The sequence below is a fragment of the Microtus pennsylvanicus genome, chromosome 4, assembly GCF_037038515.1.
Source record: "Microtus pennsylvanicus isolate mMicPen1 chromosome 4, mMicPen1.hap1, whole genome shotgun sequence".
NCBI lineage: Eukaryota > Metazoa > Chordata > Mammalia > Rodentia > Cricetidae > Microtus > Microtus pennsylvanicus.
Genome location: NC_134582.1, coordinates 127,338,977 through 127,351,457, shown reverse-complemented (window position 1 = coordinate 127,351,457; position 12,481 = coordinate 127,338,977). Strand labels below are relative to the sequence as shown.

The 12,481-nt window shown below is 41.0% G+C and overlaps 1 protein-coding gene across 1 annotated transcript in view; it reads right to left on the bottom strand.

The window, feature by feature from the left end:
- Cdc123 (cell division cycle 123) overlaps positions 1-12,481 on the bottom strand; it is a 44,195-nt gene that overhangs the window by 29,449 nt on the left and 2,265 nt on the right. The window contains exons 2-4 of the mRNA XM_075970425.1: positions 11,207-11,278; positions 8,180-8,237; positions 7,563-7,595 (exon numbers count right to left, since the gene is read on the bottom strand). Of these exons, the coding sequence (XP_075826540.1) occupies positions 7,563-7,595; positions 8,180-8,237; positions 11,207-11,278 (163 nt within the window). The remainder of the gene's footprint in view (positions 1-7,562; positions 7,596-8,179; positions 8,238-11,206; positions 11,279-12,481) is intronic.

The following is a 12,481-nucleotide window of genomic DNA, read 5'->3' as shown; positions in this document are numbered from 1 at the left end:
TTACCGAGTTCTCTCATGGTTTCATAGACTGCATCGTATCTCTCTTCCACTAGACTACCACTAACTCAGCTTATCAGAGTCATGAAGATCTCTCAATGAAAACTGAGTTAGGAACCCTGTATTCCCATTTGCCTCTTCCATCAAAACGATATACCACTCCTCTCATGCAAATTACTTCCTCTTAATCACCAGAAGCTGCTGATCAGGCTGTCCTAGAGCTGTCAATAAAGCCACTTATGTAAGCTCTGCACTAGCAGTAGTTTCTAAAAGATACAACTGGGGCAGTAGAGATGGCTCAGTGCCTAAGAGCACTGGTTGCTCTACCAGAGGACCTAGATTTAATTCTCAGCACCCACATAGCGGCTCACAACTGTCTGTAACTCCAGTTCCAGGAGATCCTACTCCCTCTTCTGACCTCCAAGGCACCAAACATAAACATGGTGCGTAGACATACATGCAGGTAAAACACCCATACACATAAAATTTAAAAAAAAATAATTACAAAGACAAAATAATTCCATTTCCCCACTCCACAAAATATTGTATGGAAGGACCGCTACATTTCATACATTTGCTTTGGTTTTTGTAGTGCTAAAGATCGACTCTGGGGCTATGTGCACTTTAGGCAATCTGCAGAAACCCTGGATTTTTTTGTTTGTATTGTTTTGCTTTGTTTTTGAGATAGGTTCTCTTGTACACAGGTTGACCTAAGAATCACCATGTAATCAAAACTTGAACTCTTGACCCTACCTCTGAACCTCCCTTTTGCTGAAAGAATCACTGCCATGCACCACTAAGCCCAGGTCTATTTATTACAGTTTAAAAGATTTGATTGGTTCTCCCAAATCCTCAAAATCAACCAACCGTATGAAATACTAAACTATGAATACTACAGAAAAATTTAAATTATAAAGAATTTACATATAGCACACCATTATGTGATTTTTCACTATGCCCTACTGTGAACAACTTGGTAAATTATAGCTAACGCATAAGGATGCGAATGACATTCCATGGGTATCCTGAAGGGATCCAGTTGCCACCTCTCCCATCCCAAAGGACTACATATTCACATAATACTCCTGATCACTGTCTTTTCTTTACATTCTATTTTTAACCAGTTTTATTTTATTTTTATTAAAAATTTCCACCTCCTCCCCTCCTCCCATTTCCCTTCCCCTCCCCCCTCCCCCTCCCTCTCCAGACCAAAGAGCAGTCCGGGTTCCCTGCCCTGAGGGAAGTCCAAGGTCCCCCCCCCCATCCAGATCTAGTAAGGTGAGCATCCAAACAGATTAGGCTCCCACAAAGCCAGTACATGCAGTAGGATCAAAAACCCATTGCCATTGTTCTTGGCTTCTCAGTCAGCCATCATTGTCAGCCACATTCAGAGAGTCCGGTTTGATCTTTTAACCAGTTTTAATTACTGCCTAGTTCCTCTAAGAGTTAATAAAATCTTTAAAAATGTGTTAAATCAGGAGTTTCATATCTGCATTGTAGTTATAATTTTATACTATAAAAACAACTAATAAACAGATGACATTAATATTATTTCAAGCTCACAGCTCAATTGCCAGTCTTGAACACGGACACCAGTCAGCTGTCCAGGGGAAAGTTCTCATTGTGAGTGAGGTAAAAACCCACTTTCATTTGATACCCCTAGACTTTCTGAGATCTCATCAGCTGCCTTTCTAACCTCAATCTATACCACACTCATTCTAGTTTCTTTCTTTCTTTCTTGGTCTGAATTGTTTGGTTGGCTGGCTGAATGGTTGGTTGATTTTCGGAAACAGGGTTTCTCTGCAGCTTTGGAGCCTGTCCTAGAACTAGTTCTTGTAGACCAGGCTGGCCTCGAACTCAGAGATCCGCCAGCCTCTACCTCCCGAGTGCTGGGATTAAAGGCGTGTGCCATTACTGGCTGGTCTGAATTGTTTTTAAAAACTACAAAATGCATATAAAAGTTACATTTACTCATGTTCCTAGATTGAAACATTCAAAATTTGGGCATGTTTAACTCAAACTTTTATGTGTTTTTGTTTTACTTTTTTTTTTCAGTGAAGCAAAGCTAAACTAATAGTTAGTTGTGTATTTCTTAAAGGATAAACATTACTGAGAGGAATAAAAATCCTAACCATCATTATAAAATTGTTGTATATTCTTCTACACTCATGACTTTAACTCTACAGTACACACACTTGTCCATAAATATGGTACTCTAAGAATTTTATATACTATTATGACTTGCTATGCATACTTCTATTTTTTAAGATTTTATTTTATATGTATGACTGTTTTGTTTGTATGTGTGTATGTACTGTGTTGTATCCAAGTCTGGCACCATAGAGGCCAGAAGAGGGCAACAGATTCCCTAGAACTGAAGTTATAGCCGTGTCTATCAGCTGCCATGTGGGTCCTGGGAACCAATCCTGGGTTGTCGAGAAATGCAGCTGGTGCTTTTGGCTGCTGAGCCATCTCTCTAGTCTCCAGTCCCTACACACACTTTTAATGACTTGACTTGGGGGAAGGACAGAGATGAATCCACGTTGCACTGTCTTTAAGCAATACTTCCAAATACAAGTTCACTGTGGTGCTTCTGAAATCTATTTCCTTCTCTGTTTTTGAGACAAGGCCAAGGATCTTAGCCCAAAATGGTGTCCAGATTGCAATCCAAATTGCACACCCAAGTCTCCTGAGTGCTAGGTTTATAAGTAGGTGATTCATATTCATCCCTCCCTCTCCTTCTCAAGGATGGGGTGTTCCTCATTCAATAGCTTTTAACTTATACTAGTGAATGATAAACTCCAGATTTTCCTTCAATGGACCAGGTTTCAATATCTCCTCGACTAAGAGTTATCCATCCATGAGTGTTCCTAGTGCCTGTCTCCACTTACTTCTATCTGGAGAGCTTAATTACTTAAATATATTTATTAGGTTTTTATTGTAAAATAATGGCAGACTTCCAGAAATGTAAGAGCAGCAAGAATGCCTACATACTATTCAGACTCTTTTCTCCTTTCACCTTATTTGCTTTATCGTTGTTCCCCAAACCCTACTATCTAGGCATGTCTATTTATTTATATTTATACCATGTAGTGAATTCTTTTCCCATGATGTTTTAGAACACACTGCAATCATTAATCCCTTTACCCCTAAATATGAATATATATTTCCTAAAAAGCTGTTTAAACATCCTTGTAGAAAAGAGTAAACAATCACAATCAAGAGGCTTACATAAATAGAACATCACTGCCTAATCTCATTGTACTGAAGCATGCCCACTATTCCTCACAGTCTTTTATAGCAAAAGGAAAACCAGAACCTTTTTCTTATCTAGAATCCATTGCAGTCATGTTTCCCCTAACTTCTAACAGCTGGTTCTCTCTGTGGTACTTATTGCTCACAACCTTGATGTTTTTAGAGAGTTTACAGAGAGCTGGCTTCTGGGATTTTTGTCATGATCCCATCATTCTTTTCCATTCCATTGGTGTCTGGCACAGCAAGCTACTGTGGGTCCATTTCACTTTCCAACTTCAGTACTAAGTTTCAGTTTAGTGGAGAATGGTGTTCAGAAGCCTGCATAAAGGCATGAAGTATGCTCCCTGCCACCATGATGAACGTCACTGATTCTGCAACTTCTCAGTACACAGGAGCATGGAAAACACACACACACACACACACACACACACATAGTTAGCACTGATTTCAAGACTTATTCATTTATTTGTTGGATGGGTTGCTGTGCAGTGTGTGCTCACAGAGGCCAGAAGCCATAGAGCATGAGATCTCTGGAGCTGAAGGTACAGGTGGTTATAAGTCACCTGATATGGATGCTGGAAACTAAACCCAGGACTTCTGTATTACCAAAAAACATTTTTTCCATTCCCACTGTTCTGATTTTAAAGTTTGTGTCTCTCCAAAATTCATGTCAAACCTGAATCCCAACCACAGTGATATTGGGAGGTTTGACGTTTAGGAAGTTAAGTCACGAGAGGCTATACCTTCATGAATAGAGTTAACAGCTTCATAAAGGACACCAGAGACCCTTCCAGCACTTCATCTCCCCTGCCTCCTTTAGCACGGTCTTATACAGCAATAAGGGGCCATCTTGAAGCAGTGACAGCCTCTTCCCAGACATTATGTGTACCTGTTCTTGAATTTCCTACGAGAAACAAGTTTCTAGTATTTCTAAATTATTCAATCTAGGAAGCGGATACATGTGACATGAGAGCAGAAAGAAGAGCTAATTAAGAATGGGAGCACCAAAGAGAGGGGAGAAGATCGTGGGGAATGAAAAAGAGCAAAGTGTGACAATATACGTGTATGGAGATGCCTGATGGAAGTGTGACAATATACGTGTATGGAGATGTCATGATGGAAGTGTGACAATGTACGTGTATGGAGATGTCATGATGGAAGTGTGACAATGTACGTGTATGGAGATGTCTGATGGAAGTGTGACAATATACGTGTATGGAGATGCCTGATAGAAGTGTGACAATATACGTGTATGGAGATGTCTGATGGAAGTGTGACAATATACGTGTATGGAGATGTCTGATGGAAGTGTGACAATATACGTGTATGGAGATGTCTGATGGAAGTGTGACAATATACATGTATGGAGATGTCTGATGGAAGTGTGACAATATACGTGTATGGAGATGTCATGATGGAAGTGTGACAATATACGTGTATGGAGATGTCTGATGGAAGTGTGACAATATACGTGTGTGGAGATGTCATGATGGAAGGGTGACAATATACGTGTATGGAGATGTCTGATGGAAGTGTGACAATATACGTGTATGGAGATGTCTGATGGAAGTGTGACAATGTACGTGTATGGAGATGTCATGATGGAAGTGTGACAATGTACGTGTATGGAGATGTCTGATGGAAGTGTGACAATATACGTGTATGGAGATGTCTGATGGAAGTGTGACAATATACGTGTATGGAGATGTCTGATGGAAGGGTGACAATATACGTGTATGGAGATGTCATGATGGAAGTGTGACAATGTACGTGTATGGAGATGTCTGATGGAAGTGTGACAATATACGTGTATGGAGATGTCATGATGGAAGGGTGACAATGTACGTGTATGGAGATGTCATGATGGAAGGGTGACAATATACGTGTATGGAGATGTCATGATGGAAGTGTGACAATATACGTGTATGGAGATGTCATGATGGAAGTGTGACAATATACGTGTATGGAGATGTCTGATGGAAGTGTGACAATATACGTGTATGGAGATGTCTGATGGAAGTGTGACAATATACGTGTATGGAGATGTCATGATGGAAGTGTGACAATATACGTGTATGGAGATGTCATGATGGAAGGGTGACAATATACGTGTATGGAGATGCCTGATGGAAGTGTGACAATATACGTGTATGGAGATGCCTGATAGAAGTGTGACAATATACGTGTATGGAGATGCCTGATAGAAGTGTGACAATATACGTGTATGGAGATGTCATGATGGAAGTGTGACAATATACGTGTATGGAGATGTCATGATGGAAGTGTGACAATATACGTGTATGGAGATGCCTGATAGAAGTGTGACAATATACGTGTATGGAGATGCCTGATAGAAGTGTGACAATATACGTGTATGGAGATGTCTGATGGAAGGGTGACAATATACGTGTATGGAGATGTCATGATGGAAGTGCAACAATATACGTGTATGGAGATGCCATGATGGCAGTGTGACAATATACATGTATGGAGATGTCATGATGAAACCCATTTCTTTATGTGTGAAGTACTTGCTTTTCAGGAGTGATCCCCAGAAGTCACATAAAAACTCAAGGCCAACACTGAAGTACATTGAAGTACATACTTATAATCTCCCAGCTAGAGTGAGGGACTAGAAAGAAACTTGGGAATTGCTGGTCAGCTAGTCTAGCCTAACTTGCATGTTCTGACCACTAACAGATTCTGTCTCAAATGAAATGAATGGTGTTCCTTTTATTCTTTCTTTTTTTTTTAAATAAAAGATAGATTTATTTATTTATTTATTATGTATACAGTGTCCTGCCTGCAGGCCAGAAGAAGATGCCAGATCAAATTACAGATGGCTGTGAGCCACCATGTAGCTGCTGGGAACTGAACTCAGGACCTCTGGAAGAGCAGCCAGTGCTCTAAACCTCTGAGCCATCTCTCCAAGCCCTCTTCCCTCTTCCTTCCTTCCTTCTTCTTTCCTTTGAGACAGGGTTTCTCTGTGTAATAGATAGTCTTGTAGACCAGATTGGCCTTGGACTCACAGAGATTTGCACCCATCTCTGCCTCCCAAGCTGAAATTACCACCACCAGTTATGAATGACATTCTTAGCAATGATACCCAAGGTTGTCCTCTGGATTTCACATACACATGGGCATTTGTGCACGCACACCTATATGCATATGCACCTGCACACATATACATAATAAGTAAATATTAACAAGTAGATAGAAATGAATTGTCCAGTATACTTTGTTACAGCGGAAGGAACAGACTAAGTCACATACATTATCTACCCATCTCTATTATTAAATGTGAGCTCATATACTAATCACCCTTACCCCCATTAAGATTCAGGTCAAGTGTATCAGTGGATGGATGGCTGCATACCCATGAGAGCACACAGAGCACAAAGTGGGTGGGTAATCAAAAAAGAGGACTCAAGTTGGGAGTGGGGACGGGAGGAGGGTCTGAGAAGTTAGGGAAAGGAGTAGATATGAATATGACCAAAAAATACTGTATGTAGATATGAAATCTCAAAGAGTTCATAAAAATATTATATTTTAAAAATCTTGGCCACATATTGCTTCCCATTGAAGCATTTCTGGATGCCCTCAGTTAACTGTTCTCTCTGCTTTGACCTTCTGGCCAACTACCTCCTGCCTTAAGTCATCCTGCTCCCTGGTTTACAAATCCTCCGATGGCAGAAATCAAATATCTTTGTCCCAAGAGCCCAGTTTAGTGGTCTGAGTATGACAAAATCACACTGAGCTAAATGGGATTTTCATATACAAGAGTGATATGCATGGCATCTGGAGTAAACAAGACAAAAATGTCCCATCTCTGCATCTGTTGGCATGGTAATCTAAGAAACGACACCATTTTTAGACATCTCCACATCTTTTCCTGTATCCTTGAAACTGTATCTCTTTAATCAAAATAAACGAAAGCACCTTTGAGTAGTACTTCAGTCTCACTCAAATAACTTTATGCCGTTTAAATATCCTTGAATAGATGAATACAGACTTTTCACTTTAATTCCTATTCATTTGGGAACCTCAGAGCTAATATTTGGCCTAACAGAAGCAAGTGGAGCATCAAATATGTACTTTTGATATTTCTTTTGTAAGCAGGGGAGAAAGAGGGCAAACGATGCTTGTCTGTTAATGACGTAAGGTTTTTCATAAATAGTAAGTGATAATCCACGGACAGTAGGCTATCCCAGCACAAGCACATTAAACCCAGAGGTAGGCACTTAGGCCTTGAGGCTCACTCTTGTGCGACAGTGTGAGCCTGCTCCAAGTTGGTGCAGCTTTGTTCTTACCGTTAGTGTGGTTGTGTTCTCATCATCGGACCACTGCATGGACAAGAAGACAGAAAGAAAACATTCAGTTTAAATACTATATTGGGATAACAAAGGCAGTATGGTACCTAAAAATGACACACAGGAGACACCTTTCCCTGAACATGGTCTATGAGGAGATGGCTCAGTAGGTAAAAGCACTTGCTACTCAAACATGAGGACCTGAGTTCTAATCGTCAATACCCACGTAAAAAGCCAGAAGCAGCTGTGCAGTCCTGGAACCCTAGTGTTGAAGTAGGGTTGAAGGTATCCATGGGGCCTGCTGGCCAGTGCTAGCCTAGCTGAAGCACAGTGAGCTCCAAGTTCAGCAAGAGAATGTTCCAAGGAAATACAATGGAGAGTGATAGAGCAGAATACTGGGTGTCCTTCACTGGCCTCTGTGCACTTGCACAAGGGACATACATAAGTATGCACAAGCTCAGATACCACACATATATACCATGTATGTGTAGATATATATTTGACATAGTATGTCAAAGTAAGACTTTCATTCAATAAAACCTAAGGTAAGATCTGTCAAAAGTATTTCAGAGATTGTCTAAATGAGAACAAATACTAAACAGACTTTCTCTACTGACCTGTGTTTCTTCTGCTTCGTTATCACTGTCTGCCTGGGAACATGTTGGCTGATCTTCCCTAAGAAAACATAAAGCAAAAATTAAGTGAGAAAAATACCTTGGTGCCTTGAAGACATAATTTCAAATGTACTGAATTTTATAAATAAATAAATGCAAAACAGTTTTACTACTGGAGAGTAATATAAAGAAATGTTCAGGCCAGACAGTGGTGGCGCATGCCTTTAATCCCAGCACTCTGAGCTGGCAGAGCAAGGCAGATCTCTGTGAGTTCAAGGCCAGCCTGGACTGCAACAGTGAGTTCCAGAACAGGCTCCAAAGCTACAGAGAAACCCTGTCTCAAAAAACCAAAAAAACAAAAAAAAAGAAAGAAAGAAATGTTCACTTTTTGAAACATAAATAAAATATGGAATTTAAAATTAATATGGAATTTAAATAAATAAATGTCAGGCGGTGGTAGTACATACCTTTAATCCCAGCACTCAGGAAGCAGAGGCAGGTGGATTTCTGAGTTAGAGACCAACCTGGTCTACAGAGGGAGTTCCAGAGTAGCCAAAGCTACACACAGAGAAACCCAGTCTCAAAAAGCTATAGATGCATAGATAGATAGATAGATAGATAGATAGATAGATAGATAGATAGATAGATAGATAGATAGATAGATAGATATAGATAAATTGATATACAGACACACAGACAAACAAAACATGAAATTAATGGGAACATACTGCTGGTAAGAGAAGGCAGAATGAAAATGTTCTTCTGCACCAATCTCCATCTCAGCTAATACGTTAAGAATAATGTACAACTCTGACCCAAATATTTGAGAAAGTGGCAGCAAAGACAGGGAAGATCCGACTAGATGAGGGCAGACACAGAAGGGAAATGGGAAGAGCTACCCATACAGCTAATGAACAGCATGGGGGGCAAACCAGGACTTTTTATTTGTACAAGGAAAACTGAGCATACACGATGATGTCAGGATTACTCTGGATCTGCACTGGACTACAAAGGAAGAAAATTAAATTAAATTATTTCTTTGCAGGTTTATTCTGCCTTCCCACTCATCACATTCCAGTATTTCCCTATCCCCCTAAGTTAGACTAGCTTCAAGACTCATTCTGACCCACATAATTTATCCAAAGCAACAGCACCTGATTCTGAACCAGGCCACCGGAAGTCCTTACAGCTTTTCCTTACTTCCTTTTGGAAAGCTTTCACTGCTTGGTAAAGAAGCCAGGGCTAGCCTACTAAGGATGAGGAGTTCTACACGGGAAAGGAGACCAAGTGACACAGTAACTGACAGAAGACTTGCCCAGGGCCAAGAATGAAGGAAGATCCCATTTTACCATATGTACAAGTCAACAAGTTACTGGACAAGTGCACAGCTGGTTGGACACCAGCAGAGACCATGAAGTCCCGACTCAGAGGTAAAGGGCTCTGTTACAGGACAGCACAAAGCATGAGTCCATCTCTGAACCGGTTCCCTCTTGACTCCCCAGTCGTCGTCGTCGTCGTCTTCTTCTCTCTCCCTCCCTCCTTCCCCCTTCCCTCCCTCCCCCCCCTCCCTCTCTCTTTCTCCCTTCCTCTTTCCCTCTTTCCCTCCCTCCCTCAGTTTGTTTTTCGAGACACGGTTTCTCTGTGTAACAGCCCTGGCTGTCCTGGAACTAGTGCTATAAACCAGACTGGCCTCAAACTCCCAGAGATCTGCCTGCCTTTGCCTCCCGAGTGCTGGGACTAAAGGCGTGTGCCGCCACCACTCAGCTGAACCCATCTTTACTGTAGAGGACACATGTACTTTGTAAAAGAGTTTCTATGTAGTCGCACCTTAAACTTTACTGTGCAAGTGGAACTGAGATAATTGTTACCAGAAAACTTTTTTCCAAAACTGTACTGTACTTAAATGTCTAAAATAAACTGGTGTCAGACTCTAGAAGTTTGAAACAGCCCTGGCTACTGAGTCATGTTAAACTAGATTTCCTTCTTGCCTTGAGTGGATCATTTCTCTGCAGGCTCTAGCATCTTCAGGGACTCCCACATACAAGGAGTAAACAACTCACTAACCATCTTAGGCAGAACCCTAATACTGAGCTTGCAACCCTTTCTCTTTTTTCAATCATTTCCTTATTCTTTAATTATACCACACTAATGAGGCTCTACTTTAACAATTTTCACATTATTAAAGGGTTATCAATGGCCAGGGAGTGGTGTATCACACCTGCAATCTCAGCACTCAGGAGGAATAGGCAGGCAAATCTCTGAGCTTGAGGCCAGCCTGGTCTACAGAGCAAACACCAAGACAGCCAGAGCTACACAGAGAAATCCTCTCTAAAAAAACAAACAAAAACAAAAAAAGAAAGAAAGAGGGGGCTGGAGAGATGGCTCAGCAGTTAAGAATACTGACAGCTCTTCCAGAGGACCTGGGTTCAAGTCCCAGACAGTTCACAACTGTCTGTAATTCCAGTTCCAGGGAATCTGACAAGCTCACACTGACATACATGCAGAAAAAACAACAATGGATATAAAATAGGAATAAATAAATAATTAATAATTTTAAAAACAAGAAAAAAGGGGAGAAGTAATGATGCCAAGAAGCCAGAAATAAAATCCAGAAAGCTACACTAACAATCCAGCAGGCAAGAATGAGGCTAACCTGCACACACAACAAACTGCTGGCTAGTGTGGGAATAGGACAAAACGTCTCAAAACAAACAAACAAGGGGGCTGAAGAGGTAGCTCAGAAGTAAACGCTCTTGCTGCACAACCCCGAGGACCTAAACATAAATCTCAAGGACTTGCTTCCTTGTTTCTTTATTTATTTTGAGAAAGGCTTTACTATGTGGTAAGTTGGACTGGAAATTGGTGTGTAGACCAGACTGACCTTGAGTTCACAGAGATCCATCTGCTTTTGCTTCCTGAATGAAGAGGATGGTGTGCCTAGGCTAATCTACTCACCCATGCAAAACCGTTGATTTAATCAGTACACTGACTCTTTATAATTATAAAGGATTGTTTTCTGATATGCCTTACCTTCCTGAAACCACCAGAGTCCCGTCATCGAGTAGATAGTCTTTCACATTCTGAGGAAGTGGGAGAATGACACTGGAAAAAATAAAACATATCATTTAAAAGGACTAGTCACAGTGGAGATGCAGACAGATTTTCTGGGGGACTGCCAGCTCATAAAAAACCCATATGGAAACTTATTAAGTATGAAAGCTTGGCCTACAGCTTAGGCTTGTTTCTTTTTATATTCTTTTCTTTCTTTCTTCATTTATGTTTTTGTTTTTTGAGACAGGGTTTCTTTGTGTAGCCTTCGATGTCCTAGAACTAACTCTGCTGACCAGGTTGGCCTAAAACTCACAGAGATCCGCCTGTCTCTGCGTCCCAAGCGCTGGGATTAGAGGTGTGCGCCACCACCACCAGGTTTAGGCTTGGTTCTAACTAGTTCTCATAACTTAAATGAACCCATTTCTACTCATCTAGTGCTGCCACATAGCTCATGGCTTTTAACTCTCCTCCTGCAAGTCTTGTTCCCTGGGCTTCTGACGGGTGACTCCTCCTTTCTTTTTCCCCAAGCTCTCTCTGTCCAGAAGTCCTGCCGAACCTCTTCCTGCCTAGTTATTGGCCATTTAGCTCTTTGTTAAACCAATTGGAAGGTGTCTAGGCAAAGACATATCTTTGTACAAAAAGATTATTCCACAACAGAGAGAAAAGATCCCACACAAGTCATTTTATAACCATTTGTGAAAATAAAAACATATTTAGATCATTTTAACATGGAACAGAGCAAAAACCAGGAGCTAATATAATATGAATAGTCACTGCAGTTCATATAATCACCACAGTAGTTCTTACAATGAAATAAGAAAACAAAATACCACCCAAATCCTGAGAAATGAACAGAAATCACAACTGGCCAGAGCGCTGAGAACGAGCGTAGAACAGCCATCTCTAATGGGAACATCTATATCACCCTCACTCCCGAGGCTCGGGGGACACTGCTGAAGAGCTGGTAGGAATCTGTAAGCGAGGCTGGAAGGAGCACGATGACATGCTGTTTTCTGCACAGTATGTGGCACCACGCTCATGAACTCCCAGTAGCCGTGGTAACCAGCAAAAGAGCAAGATAGACAAAATCCCAGCAGGCCTCACTCCCAGCTGAGAGCTATTGACAACTGATGGTTACTGTGGGAAAAAGTCATTTTTCTTAGGTGATGTGGATACTGGAAGATTGCCCAAACTCCAGTAGATGGCCTTACTCTGTGCACATACAGGCATCACTAACTAAACTGAGAAAGATAG